Below are 14,371 nucleotides of genomic sequence, written 5' to 3'. Positions count from 1 at the left end.
TTGCCTTATTATACTATGACGTTTTTTTCAATGTTTTTTGCCTTATTATACTATGTCGTTTTTTTCAAATTTTTTTGCCTTACTATACTATGTTGTTTTTTGGCATTTTATGCCTTACTATACTATGATATTTTTTCAATGTTTTTTGCCTTATTATACTATGACGTTTTTTTCAATGTTTTTTGCCTTACTAATTCTATGTCGTTTTTTGGCGTTACATAGCTTATTATACTATGTCGTTTGATGCCTTACTGTCCTATGTACTTTTTTGACTTTTTTTTGCCTTACTATACTATGTCGTTTTTTGGCATTTTATGCCTTACTATTCTATGATATTTTTTCAATGTTTTTTGCCTTACTAATTCTATGTCGTTTTTTGGCGTTACATAGCTTATTATACTATGTCATTTTTTTGGCTTTTTTTTTTTTTTCCTTACTTTACTATGACTTTATTTTTGCATTACTATACTATGATGTTTTATGCCTTACTATATACTTTGACGTTTTGTTACTTTTTTTTTTCCTTACTATAATGACATTTTTATGACTTTTTTTTCTTTACTATACTATGATGTTTTTATGCCTTACTTTATTATGAAGTTTTTATGCCTTATATACTATGACATTTTTATGACTTTTTTTTTGCCTTTTGTGCCTTACTGTACTATGACCCCAAGACAGTTGGTCTTGGGGAAAGGAGAGTAACATAAAATTAGATGATGAATTTGAGGAGACACAAGGTTCAAAATCTCAAAGGTTTATTGCCAATCTGAAACACAATGTAATATCAAGGAGAGCCAAGGCCAAAATAACAGACAGAATAATCCTACTTAGTTTCAGATACATGTTTGTTTTTTTTGTTCTAACTAAACAAAGGCTACAATACTGACCTCCCTGACAATCTCAAAAAACAGGAGAAAGACTAGATTAAAACAAAATGGCAGCTCTCCCGTACAGGCTTCTTGGCTTCTTCTTAGTCTAAAACTTAAACAAATTTACCACATAAATAGTAATGCACAGAACATGCATTCACAAATCACACAGGCAGGCAGGCAGGCAGCATGGCAGAGAGAGGGTGAAAAGCAGCTCCTCAGTCCTTTATCTAGCCCAGGTGACTAATAAGCTGCAGTTCCACCAATAAGAAGGGAGGATCCAAGGGTGAGGCCTGCAGCACCTGAGGAGCAAAACAGATTACATCTTTATCCACAACCTACAGCTACATTAACTTATAGGGGGATGTAACACCTTACTGTACTATAACGTTTTTATGGGGTATTTAATGTCTTACTATACTATGACGCATTTGTGACTTTTTATGCCTTGCTATACTATTACATTTTTATGACACTTTATGCCTTACTATCCAATGACGTTTTTATACATTATTATACTGTGATGTTTTTATACCTTACTATACTATGATGTTTTTATGACCTTTTTATGCCTTACTAAAGTATGATGTTTTTATGACCTTTTTATGCCTTATTATACTATGAAGTTTTTGTGAATTTTTTGTGCCTTACTAGTAAACGTCACAGTATAATAATGCATAAAAACGTCATAAAAACGTCATAGTATATTAAGGCAAAAAAAAAGTCATAAAAATGTCATAGTATAGTTAGGCAAAAAAAAGTCATAAAAACGTCACAGTATAATAATGCATAAAAACATCATAAAAATGTCACAGTATAATAATGCATAAAAACGTCATAAAAACGTCATAGTATATTAAGGCAAAAAAAAAGTCATAAAAACGTCATAGTATAGTTAGGCAAAAAAAAGTCATAAAAACGTCACAGTATAATAATGCATAAAAACATAATAAAAATGTCACAGTATAATAATGCATAAAAACGTCATAAAAACGTCATAGTATAGTAATGCATAAAAACGTCATAAAAATGTCACAGTATAATAATGCATAAAAACGTCATAAAAGCGTCATAGTATAGTAAGGCATAAAAACGTCATAAAAAAGTCACAGTATAATAATGCATAAAAACGTCATAAAAATGTCACAGTATAATAATGCATAAAAACGTCATAAAAGCGTCATAGTATAGTAAGGCATAAAAAAGTCATAAAAACGTCATAGTATAATAATGCATAAAAACATCATAAAAATGTCACAGTATAATAATGCATGAAAACGTCATAAAAACGTCATAGTATATTAAAGCAAAAAAAAAGTCATAAAAACGTCATAGTATAGTAAGGCATAAAAACGTCATAAAAAAGTCACAGTATAATAATGCATAAAAACGTCATAAAAATGTCACAGTATAATAATGCATAAAAACGTCATAAAAGCGTCATAGTATAGTAAGGCATAAAAACGTCATAAAAAAGTCACAGTATAATAATGCATAAAAACGTCATAAAAATGTCACAGTATAATAATGCATAAAAACATCATAAAAGCGTCATAGTATAGTAAGGCAAAAAAAGTCAAAAAAACGTCACAGTATAATAATGCATAAAAACGTCATAGTATAGTAATGCATAAAAACATCATAGTATTGTAAGGCAAAAAAGTCATAAAAACTTCATAGTACTAATAATACTTACCATACTATGACTTTCTTATGACTTTTTATGTCTTACTATACTATGACGTTTTTATGCCTTATTTTTTACTTACTATACTAGTCATAAAAATGTCATAGTATAGCATGGCATAAAAAGACAAAAATACGTCATGGTATATTAAGGCATAAAAAGACATGAAATTGACATAGTATAGTAAGGCAAATAAAAAAGTCATAAAAACTTCATAGTACTAATAATACTTACTATACTATGACATTTTTATGACTTTTTATGTCTTCCTATATTAGTGACTTTTTATGCCTTTTGTCCCTTATTATAATATGATGTTTTTATGACTTTTTGTGCCTTACTATCTGTGACTTTTTAAGCCTTACTATACCCTGTATTTATTACAGTGTTTATGCCCTTCTTTTTATTTATTTCAAATCATAAAAGCAACCGTTTTAAACTTTAATCTGTGTCCCAGCAGACTTCTCAACTACTTCATCAGCCACCAGAATTATTTTTTGAATGACAGCCATCATGATGATCAGTGACAGTGAGAGACAAAAGAGCTTCAGCCAACTAATCAGATTCCACCTCATGTATTCATGCATTAGAAGACGTCCTGACTGGATGTACCACAGTAGAAAACTCTGTTTAACTAATAAAAAACACACTGATACACCTCAGGTTGCCTGAGGCAAGGACACAGAGTATCCACAGAGTCAGAGAGGATCCTCCTGTTTATGATTCATAGAAACGGATCATTCAAGGATGTCTGCCCACACATCTCCCATTCAACTCTGGACAGCGATTCAGCACCGGATTCAAATTCATGGATAGTAGTTAGTTACTCCATAAGGAAAATATATTATTAATGAATATTTGTTTGTTCTGAATTTCAATTATCCTTTCTTTGTGTTTAATTTGCATCACCTAGAGCCGCTGTGGAAGTAAAGGCTTGTCTCTGTTGAGTTAATTTTAGAGGAAAAAAAGTCAAACTGAAACTGAATAGAACTGTGTTTTTCTCCATTGAACAGATGGTACAATCTGGTGGGATCCGGGAATCTGAGGATAGTTTTTTATAAAGATCTTATTTCATATGATTTTTAACCAATAACTACTCTTCCAGTGAGTATTTGTATTTTTCTATCTCTACTTTTACTACCTCTACTGTAAAGTATGCAGAGCATCTGCATAAACAGCTGATATTTGCACTTACCTATGTATTTAAATTTGATATATCAGCATTAGGTTTTACTATATTAGTAAATCTTGACAATAATAATACTTTAAATCTGACATTGCTGCACTCTTGCTGTTTATCAGCCAGTTAATAGCACAGTATGTAGAGATAAATGTATGACAATACTGCCTCTCTGTGTTCTTAATGAAGAACTACACTTAAAAAAACAATAGATTAAACATAAATTGTATTATTGGCTCATGATTTCTTGTATACATGTATATCAATACTATACTACAAAAACTCTCCTTTACAAGTGAAAGTACTGTGTGCACATTCCTGAGAAAAAGAGAAATATACAGTTTAGACTTCAGTAAATTAAAGACTTAACACATTTAAAAACCTCTGAGGAAACTGAAATCAACATGTGTAATGTGAAATTTTGATAAATAGATTCAGATAAATGTAGTGGAGTAATGAGTGAAGTATTCCTCTCTGAAAGGTAGAAGAGTCAAAGTATAAAATGGCAGGAAATCAAAGCACTTAAGTTTAACTACCTCAAAACTGGACAACAGCACTTAGTTACATCCAGGACCAGCAGGGGGCATTGGTGAGCAAATTATGTGTGTTATCAGTTCAAGTAAATGACTGGCTCATGATAAGTCAAGTTAAACTTTATTCAGTTCACAGAAAACTTTGCACAAGAAATTATAGATTTCACTAAATTCATCTCATTTAAAAAGCTCATAGAAAAGTGTCAGCTTAAATAAATTTATAAGCATCTTAAATAAACAAATAAATATTAAGGATGTTGTGTAACACTTTATTTTATGGGCCCATAACTTCCTACTTATTCTCCAAGAACATTGTAGGAAGTTTCCTGGAAAGAGGAAGAACTGATTATATGAAAAATAGAGACAATGTTCAAATGGTGCTGGTAGAGATAATTAGTTTAAACATCAGCGCAAATGTACAAATTAAATGAAGTAAATTGCAAATTAAATTTCTAATAATAAAGTAATTAATCAGAGAAAGTCTTTTTTCTTCAGGGAAATTCCAAATTTTACTATAATTACTACCAAAGTTCACATTTCTTTCCAGGAAACTTTAAATGAAAGGATTAGGAAATTAGAGACTTTTAAAATAAAGGATAAAGCTTTATTTCATGGGTTCATAATTTCTTAATAATTCATAAATAATTTACAAGAACTCCCCTGGAAAGAGCTATGTAATCTGGTACTGATTATAGAGAAAACAGAATGTTACTGTAAACTCAAAAATCTTTAAGGTCAGCTAAGCTTTTTTTTCCCCCTACTTTTTGGAGAGTAAAACTGCCAATAATAACTGGAAAGTGACTGAACCTATGACATGACAGAATTCTTTCCAGGAAATTACAGACCCATAAAAGTAACATTACCAAATACAGCGTTACCAGATGTCTAGACGACACTTAAAGGAACAATCCAACACACTGGGAGATTTAGCTTTTTACCTGAATTCAGATGAGAGGAATACACCCTTCAAAAGTTTCTGGAGGGTGTATTTACAGGTGCTCACTGTTCAACAGAGCTAGGTTTACAGTTTGCTTCCAGTTTTTTGTGATAAGCATCTGAGAGGGATGAAATTGAAACTGTGGGTGATCTAGGAAACAGGATGTTTTTGGAGTGTTCCTTTAAAGTGTCAGCGGGCTTAGCTGAGGCAGGTGAGGACAGACAAAGAGATCGTCTCTGTTTCAGATTGAAAAATAATAAAATTGTACTGATGTTTAAGGGTCATTTCAAAGATTAGTTTGGTGATATTCTGTCAACAAATGCCATAGAAAGACCAAAAACAATAATGAATGTTCTGTTATTGTGTTAGCGCATCATCCTGCTGCTGGAAATACTCACTCCAGCACTAAATATAGTCCCCACTAAGTGGCCCATTTCCTCCGGTTTGTATTCATTTAACTGTTTCACTAGTTTGTGCCAAATGCCAAACATTCACTAGTTACTTTTCAAATTACAACTAACAATTATTTTCATTATTGATTAATCTGCCAATTATTTTCTCAATTCAGGCAAAATAAGACGACAAGATGAACACATCACCCCGGGCTCTGGGAAATTATAAAGGACATTTTTCTTTCACAATTTTCCGACCATTAATTATCAAAAAAGGATTGATCAATTACCTGAGAAGATAGGCAGATTCATTAATAATGAAAATAAGTTAGTCAGTGTTAGAGCCCAGCTGTTTTTTAGAAGTAGAGAGAATAAAATGTTGCTGTTTTGGTCTTTCATGGGACTTGATGACACTAAGAAAAATATAGAACAAAACCAGACTTTTGTTCTGACTCCTTTAAACATCTTCCTGAAAAGAGAGACAATAAGAGACAGATGAAGAGAAGTAGAAAGTGCAGACTTGTGCCTAAGCAGAGAAGTGAAACTGAACTTTTATTTGATAATTATTCAATGTAATTCTGTAGTTACTCTGAAGTTAATGGAGCTGAAGTTGAGTTTTACTGGAGATAAACCTGACGGCCAAAATGTGATGAACATGTTTAGCAAACCCTAGTCGTATGTATCTGTTGCATGAAAAGATTAGCAAGTAGCTCTTTTTCCACTACAGGAACTTAACGACCAATCACCTGAACTTGAAAGAACTCATTTTGATATAACTGAAAAGGTGAAACTAAATAAACAGAAGAACCCACCCACAGTAGGATGACAGAATAATAATGCAGCGCAGGCATTTCTGACAAAATATAGTGAGGCAGTGTTTGCTTGGTCTATAAAATGTCAGGAAATGTATTCTGATGTCTTGTTTTGTTACACCAACAGTCCAATCATGTTGTTTACAATCATATATGATGAAGAAAAGTATCAAATATAGTTGACGAATAATTTTCTGTAAAAAAAAAAAATCGCACCTATTTAATAGAAAAGATAACACACTACTGGGCACATTACAAGATTCTGAAAATACCCAACCAACCCAGAGGGCAGAACCTGTGACAATGGCTACACCTTAACTCACGAGTCGTTAAGTTCCTGAAGTGGAAAAGGCCTAAATGTGATAGACTGGGTGTCTCAGCTGAGGTAGGTGAGGACACATGGAGGGTGAGGACAGAACTGGGTGTCTCAGCTGAGGTAGGTGAGGATGACAGACTGGATGGGCAGCCTGCAGACCGGACACAGCTTGTTCCTCTTCTTCAGCTTCCTGGCGCAGATGTAGCAGGACATCAGGTGTCCAGTTCGTCCGTGGACGATGCAGCCGTTCTTCGGCCGGGACTGACAGATGAGACATGGGTCCAGGCAGGAGTCCGGCAGCCGCCACTCCGCTGACGTGCTGCGCTCCAACTCGGGGACCCCGAGAGGAGGTACAGGGGGAAGCGGTTGTGGAGATGAAGCAGCGGGGGAAGACGAGACAAGCTCCTGGGAGTCGATGGAGGAGAAGGAGGAGGAGGAGGGCTGGGAGGAAGAGATGAGGTCCTGGGAGCTGGGAGCAGAGGCGGTGGAGTCAGTCAGACACTGTGACAGCAGAGGAGGAGTTTTTGCTCTTTTCCCATCTGGAACATCGACTCCTTCATTCTCCTCAACATCAGAACCTTCAGGAGACACACCAATCAATCAGTCATCAATAGCTGGTGATTAGTAGCAACAAAGACAATGTCCCCTTAACCCTTAGAAAACTACTAATGGATCCATTTGAACCTCCCTTCCAGTCAGTTCTGACTCAAACACTGGGGCTAGGACTGAAAAGTACCTGGAGCTTCTTTGGCTGCTAATTGGCTGGTTGGCTTTGTAGGCAGGGCTTTAGGACTGGAAGGGGAGGAGTCAGTTACGGTGTCGGACTCCTCGGGCAGCCAGTCATGGCGCAGGGTCCAGCAGCGGAGACAGTTTCGGGGGAGAGGGGGGTTCAACTCGTCACACTTCACACACCGCCAGTAGTCCTGAGAGAGAAAACACACACTGTTAGACTGACGTTACAAGTGTGTGTTTGTTTGATGTGTGCGTTTGTGTGTAGACTCACAGCTTCAGTGATCTCTGTGTCTTCATCAAAGGAGTCCTCATCCTCTGCCTCAAAGATGGTGACCTCATACACCTGGACACAGACAGACAGGGCAACAGGTCGATGGATTTCCATGACTTTTTCAAGACCTTTACATGACTTCTATTTAATACATTTATTTAATTATTCTAAATAAATGATATTTCTGCCACAGCAGTAACATGACAGCTAAGACTTGTATAATTCTATATTTTTATTATTATCAACAAATCTTGTTTCTCCAGTCTGCAGCTCTTTGGACATACTCTGATGATAAGTCTATTCAAATCTCATTAAAAGACCAGACCTATTCAGAGGTGAAGGGGTGGAGGTGTTTACCTGGTCATCAGCTGACAGAGAGGCGTCGTCTTCATTGTAATCATCAGAATCAACGGACTCAACCTCAAATTCTACGCTGAAGTTGTCACTGTCTGAGTCTGAGGCTGGGACCGTGACCTCTGACCTACCAGACTGAACACACACACACAGATATACAGGGTCAGTGTTAATACAACTAATACAACAACTCTACATTAATAAAACAAGAGTGTGTGTGTAATACTCACTGTGCTGTGTGAGTCTGATGATTGGCTGCTGTGTCTGTCACACCCACTTCCCAATCCACCAATTACACACCAGGACAGACTGTCATCAAAGGTCAGAGAGTAGCTGTCAGACCTCCTCCTCTTCTTACCCTCTTCTTCCTCTTCCTCCTCTGACTCTTCCTCATCTTCATCATCCTCTACACTGTGGGAGGGTCCTGAGGAAATCAGGCGGTTGGAGTTAAAGTCAAAATATCACAAGTTTGTTTATGATAACCAATGAGGTGCAGTCGCCTCAGAGGAGACACTCACCTGGGTCACTGCTCCTACAGCTCCTCCTCCTCCTCCGCCTCCTTCGCCTCCTCCTCCTGTCTGGTGATGAAGAGCGACTTTCTGAATCTGCCTCCTACAAAACAACAAAAACACACGCTTTGATTTGGAACTCAAATTCAGTCTCCAAAATGTGTAGTGATTTTCTAAAAGATTGTTTATAACCCAATAAACATTTAAAGATTCATTTCTTTCTGTGATTTTTAATTTGCCTTGTTTTTCTCCACCATTATAAGCCCAGCAGAAAACTGTGCTACATGTTCTAAAGTCTTAGTGTGCGCTAGACATAAACAAAGTACTAAACTCCTAAAACATTTTAAGGGCAGGGCATTGCAACATCAGAGATAAAAGGCGGTGTGTGTCTTACCTCTGTCCCTCTGTCTGCCTGACTCGTGCTGTGTGCTTCATTCAGGCTTGGTGACGACTCTGAAGAAAGAAAGAAAGAAAGAAAGAAAGAAAGAAAGAAAGAAAAAGAAATAAAGGACAGGTTAGTTTTGTCATTTCCTATTATTATTTATCACCTTATATTTATCAGATTCTTTATATTATTTGTTATCTAGCATAGTTAGTTTGGTTAACTAATATTGTTTTTGGGTGATGCTATGGGCACATGAGGTTATTTATGTAGGTAGACTGGTTTAGTACCAGCATGCACTTGGGTGGGCCTATGTTTTTTTTTTTAACCAGAGCAGGAGAGGCAACAGGAAACATGATCCCTTTGTTCCAAGTACTGTGATGGGTTAATAATGTCACTTCATTTACCTAAAACATCCTGCTGATGGAGTTGAGACAACAGAAGCCATGCAAATGTGACCAACAACTTTTCACAGGCCTAATGCTCTTTCCCTGTTCTGATGGGTGCAAGAGATAGAGCCTATTGTACTCCAGTTTCCTGTTTTAGTAATCAAATATGTAAAAGTGTTCTTAACTACTAAATGTTAAAATAACATTATTCTGTTTATTGTTCAGCACAAAGAATTAATAAGAGGTCAGCTGTAAGGACAGAGAGAGAGAGGAGAAAGACAAGAAAAGAAAGGAGTCGTCCTACCTTGGCTCTTCACTGCCACCAGGTTCTTGGTGATCATTGCAAACAAAACTCTGAAACATAAACATAATCTAGTTACCACACCGGAAACATGAATCATTACAACACTATTTTCTGTTTAAATCTTTAGCAACAAAATAGATGAGTCATATTAGTGACAGCACCTTCCTGTTCCTTCATAACAGAACCACACAAACAATAACAGTGAATCTAAGCAACAAACAATCTTCTTCTTCCTCTGTGTGAATTTTCTCTCTCTCTCTCTCACCGTGGCTCTTTAACAGAGAAACTGTCGACTCCCAGCACCCGCCCCAGTGCATCCTGGGAGCAGTGGACGATGTGCTGTTGCTTCTGGTCGTACAGCTGCTTCTGTATGATGTACTGACCCAGGTAGAACATCACCTACAGGGTGACCATCAAAGAATGAATGAAGCATTATAATATACAGGCAACATTATTTAGTTGTATTTTTCCATTTCTATACAGCCTCCAGGTTAACCCCACCCCACTGTCTTTCCTACTCAGACTGCAGCTGATCACACAGACATGCTGTACCTCCTTCATGGTGAAAACATCTTTTGTGGCTCCTGCAAGTTGCAGTAAAGAGTGGAACTCTACCTTTGGTCTGACCTAAACACACAAACACACACACAGCAAAATGTCAGGTCACACAGTCAACAGTCAGTGAACGGTAAACAGCCAGTAAAGAAGTCAGCGGCTCTCACCAGTTTGTTGTCGTCACTGGTGTCAGGGCAGAGTTCCGTGTCGGCTGACATAGTGAATCTGATTGTTTCTGCACACAGATACACAGACACGTCATTAAACATTATATGGATTATTTTAAATATCAATGCAGGACTGAAACCCTACAAAACAGTGGGGTTCGGGTTCAATAGCATTTTGTCAAATCCAGATCCAGTATCAAATCCTCTAACCAAATCTGAATCAAGTCAAATTCAAATGTGATTGAATCTCAGAGTTTAGCTTCTATCATTTAGTAAATAAAGTATAAATTACATCAAGATTCAGTTTAGACCTGTGATCAGCTGATGTTGGAGGAGAAGCCACAAATACCAGTTTTCAGTGGGAGCTACTACATTAACATTAAAATCAATTCAACCAGGCTAATTCATTTCACAACCCATAGCTCCAACCTGGAAATGAGCTGAGCAGCAGAAGGTATGAAATATTGATTATAGACTGTTATTAATTGATATTGATAAGTGAAATGACATCTTATACACCTGATTTATCACACACTATTTGATCCAAAAACTGGAGCTGCTGACCCAGAACTATGAGCTTCATGAGCTCTAAATATTGATTTAATGCATAAAGAGTTGACCTACATTTAACTTGTAGCAGTTGATGTGTCTTTTAATCAATAACACACAATGGTATGGTAGGGTCAGGTTAAGCATCTCACAAGACAACCTGTTGACAGGTCAGGCCAATGACTAAAGAACAATAAACACTTAAACACAGTCTAATTGACTCCAGCACAAGAACAACACAAACCTTTACACCTGAGCACCAGTCAGTTTATTCTGACAGCAGACTGTACACCTGCACTGAACCTGATATATAACCTGTTAATACATCACCATCAGCGTTCAGTATTTAGTTATGTAATCTGCATCTTGTTAGTGTAGCATTCATGTATCATTTGGTCCTCTCAGTGCAATAACTTATAAATGAATCATCAAAAAAAGGTTAATATTGCCTGCACAGTGTTGTTAGTGATGAGTGATATGACTGAAATTAGAATCATAATCATCAAAATATGTTTTAATCAGTAAACTGGATCACCATTTGACAGATGGGAGCAGAAATCATATAAATGATCAAACTGGTGTTAAATGAACTGTTACCTCAGGAAACTGTCAAACTTAAACTTAGACTCTTTTCTTTTTAAATTACATTTTCTTGGAATAATTCATTTATACTACAGAATTCTGTCAAACAATATGATAGTTGCGGCCCTAACTTTAATAGACAGAAAAATTTAATTATCATCCAGCCCTTTGTAAATCTTACCACATCATACAGATAAGTCATTTATAAGTTGCTAATCAAAAGTTATTTATAATGTGCACTGTGTTTCAGTTATTAATTAGACAGAAATAAGCGTCTTACCAGTATATACAGAGAGAGAAGTGTCAGCACCAGTCCATCCTGTGCAAGTAAAAATAGATAAAGTGCAGTCAGAGTTGAGCTAACAGAGTTGTAGCCTCTTATAGAGCAGCTCTGACATGTCAGGACTAGACCAGTCTAATGTCCCAGCCTAGCCAAACTGGAGCCTATCAGGGCCTTACAGGGACTCAGGGCTGAGTCAGCAGCAATGTTACATGTTCATGTGTAAACTGACTGTACCAGCTGATTTAATCACAGAGCCTGTGTAGACATGCCGAGACTAGTCCAGGATGACTCATCCCATAGATTACCACACTAACCAGGCTGACAATAACCACACAAACCAGTGGTAACCAGGGCTTATGTGACGCTGGCCTGGCCTGAAGCTACAGCAAGCCTGTCTTCAGGCTTAAAAGGGAATGTGATGAGAGGGAGAGTGGATAAAAATTTAACCTGACATAATTTTCCCCACACAATTTATTTTGGCATCCAATTATATTCAATTTAGTCTTTGTCGGATCTGATAGTAAACTGAATATTTGGAGTTTCTGAAATGTTGGTCAAATAAAACAGGCAATGTGAACGCATTATTTAGGCTTTGAGAAATTACAGGTCTTTTAGGGGCATTTCATAGAAAAAAATAATATCGATTAAGCAAGAAAATAATCCTTACTTGCAGCCCTAATCTAATCAAATGTATGATCAGATTATCAGAAAACAAAATTACCTTTGAGTTCCTGTGTTCTGCTGGATTATACTTCCACATCTAAAGACCGTGAGGCTGCCTATATTACTTCCTTGTTTTCAGTGAGAGATTAAAAACACCACTTTAACTACAAAAGGCAGAGAGCTCAGTGACAAAGCAGAAGACCCTGGCCCTCTTCTGCTCATTTAACCTGTTGAATCTTTGCATATGCTTCAGATAAATGTAACTTTATGTGCTGTGTAAGAATCATTCAAATTCAGAATTGAAATGCCACACTGGGTTGGACAATGAAAAACTAAAATTTATATTAAAATGTAATCATTTAAGTAATTTTTAAGGTTTATAGAAAAATGTATATTTTTAAGTTTTGGACAGCTGTAGGGACAAAACAAGACGTTTTATGAATTCACATTAGGACTTAAGAAACTCTGATGGGCATTTTACTAAAATAAATTATAATCAATTAATCAAAAAAATCTTCTAAAGTTCAGTAACATTACGTGTATTTAAGGATCCACAACTTGCCTAGACTTAGCCCACACGGGTCAGCCTTGTTTGGCCCTTCAGTGTAAATATGTCTAGTATGTGTGACTGTGTAGAAACAATGACTTGTTCCAACAGCTGACACACAGCATGAGTCAGCTGTTGGACAGTTACCATTACAACACACACGTAGTGAAAATATGCCCGGACTTGTTCCCGCTCTGCCTCTGTCTCACAAACACAGCTGACAGGCAGTTTCAGTTCTTGCACTACCAGGATGGATTTGACTACATGTTAACATGCATAAAGTGGAGATTAATGAGCAGAAACCTCAGTTCAAAGAGCTGGTAGACTTATAACCAGTGAAACTTAAATTATAGGGTTTAAACATTTCGTTTGCACACTGCACAGTCTGCTGAATAGATGTTGCGGCTATATTTCTTAACTGAAAATATCTACTAACGTTAAAGACACACTATCCACCAACATAGCGTTAGATAATCACAACATTCCCGACAACGTATCATTTCAAAATCACCTCAAGTTAAACAGCAGCAGCGTAACGACAGTTAATGTAGCCGTTGGTTTGATTACAAAACTTCACACGTGAGAAGAGCCCAACATTAAAGAACTTAATGTAAAAATAAAATAAACTCTGTACCAACATCAACAATTGAGTCATTGGTAAAAAAAAAAAAAAACTAAGTTTTTTCAAGATTTAATGACATGCGTGCGCCCATTTTGTTTTACAGGAATATAGTAAAAGCCTAGCTAGGCAGAAGGCGGCCGCGTCGTTGCTTCTCGGTCCAAGTCTGCTCAGGTAGGCAACTCCGAGGCTCCGCGGCCTGCTAGCACGCTGCTAACCACCTGCTAACTTGCGTATCTGATTAGGTTATAGCATTAAACCCAGGCTTTGTTAAGTTTAACGATTATTTACGCACCTTTTCAGTTATTACGTGATCAAATTAGGTCCCACTGCAGCGTTTATCCTCCAGTTTATCGGACCGTTGAACTACTGTTTATGCTACTAAGAGTAGGTGTGTTGTCTGTTTCGTTGTTTAGACTAGTTTGTGTAGCACCTCTATTGGCCGAACACTGACACTGCACCCAGGTTAATTAAACATTAGTTAAACACTTGAACATTTTCTTTTTTCCCCCGTTTTAAAAACTTTAACCGGAAAAATATATGTAAATAAACTTAAAAAAATATTTAATATAAATGCATAATTATTTTACCAAGAAAATGTTCATGAAGTATGAAAAGTAAAAGTACTCAGTGCAGACTATTTCACTATGTATTATATTAGATTATCACTGATTGATGCACAAGTAGGATTTTACTGCTGTTGTAGGTTTTAAGTTTTATTTCAAAGTTTTTTTAT

General features: G+C 36.4%; 1 protein-coding gene across 1 annotated transcript; it reads right to left on the bottom strand.

The window, feature by feature from the left end:
- Positions 1-4,334: 4,334 nt before the first annotated feature.
- On the bottom strand, positions 4,335-14,050 carry mdm2 (MDM2 proto-oncogene). The gene is made up of 13 exons (XM_022749700.1): positions 13,931-14,050; positions 11,804-11,842; positions 10,393-10,460; positions 10,223-10,297; positions 9,936-10,069; positions 9,671-9,720; positions 8,990-9,048; positions 8,605-8,698; positions 8,317-8,510; positions 8,090-8,221; positions 7,733-7,804; positions 7,466-7,652; positions 4,335-7,307 (listed from the first exon to the last, which is right to left on the bottom strand). The coding sequence occupies exons 3-13, from the start codon at positions 10,441-10,443 to the stop codon at positions 6,841-6,843; spliced, it is 1,515 nt and encodes a 504-aa protein (XP_022605421.1). The 5' UTR covers positions 10,444-10,460; positions 11,804-11,842; positions 13,931-14,050; the 3' UTR covers positions 4,335-6,840.
- Between the last annotated feature and the right edge of the window lie 321 nt (positions 14,051-14,371).

This window comes from Seriola dumerili, unplaced genomic scaffold (assembly GCF_002260705.1).
Source record: "Seriola dumerili isolate Sdu_G_001 unplaced genomic scaffold, Sdu_1.0 BDQW01000138.1, whole genome shotgun sequence".
NCBI classification, from domain to species: Eukaryota; Metazoa; Chordata; class Actinopteri; order Carangiformes; family Carangidae; genus Seriola; species Seriola dumerili.
This window is presented reverse-complemented; position numbering and strand designations above follow the sequence as displayed.

Coding starts and splice junctions, on each gene's coding strand:
- mdm2 (XM_022749700.1), bottom strand. CDS start 10,443: ATGTCAGCCGACACGGAACTCTGCCCTGACACCAGTGACGACAACAAA. Junction 10,298..10,392: donor CCAGTGACGACAACAAACTG/GTGAGAGCCGCT, acceptor TTGTGTGTTTAG/GTCAGACCAAAGGTAGAGTT. Junction 9,721..9,935: donor TTCTCTGTTAAAGAGCCACG/GTGAGAGAGAGA, acceptor TTTATGTTTCAG/AGTTTTGTTTGCAATGATCA.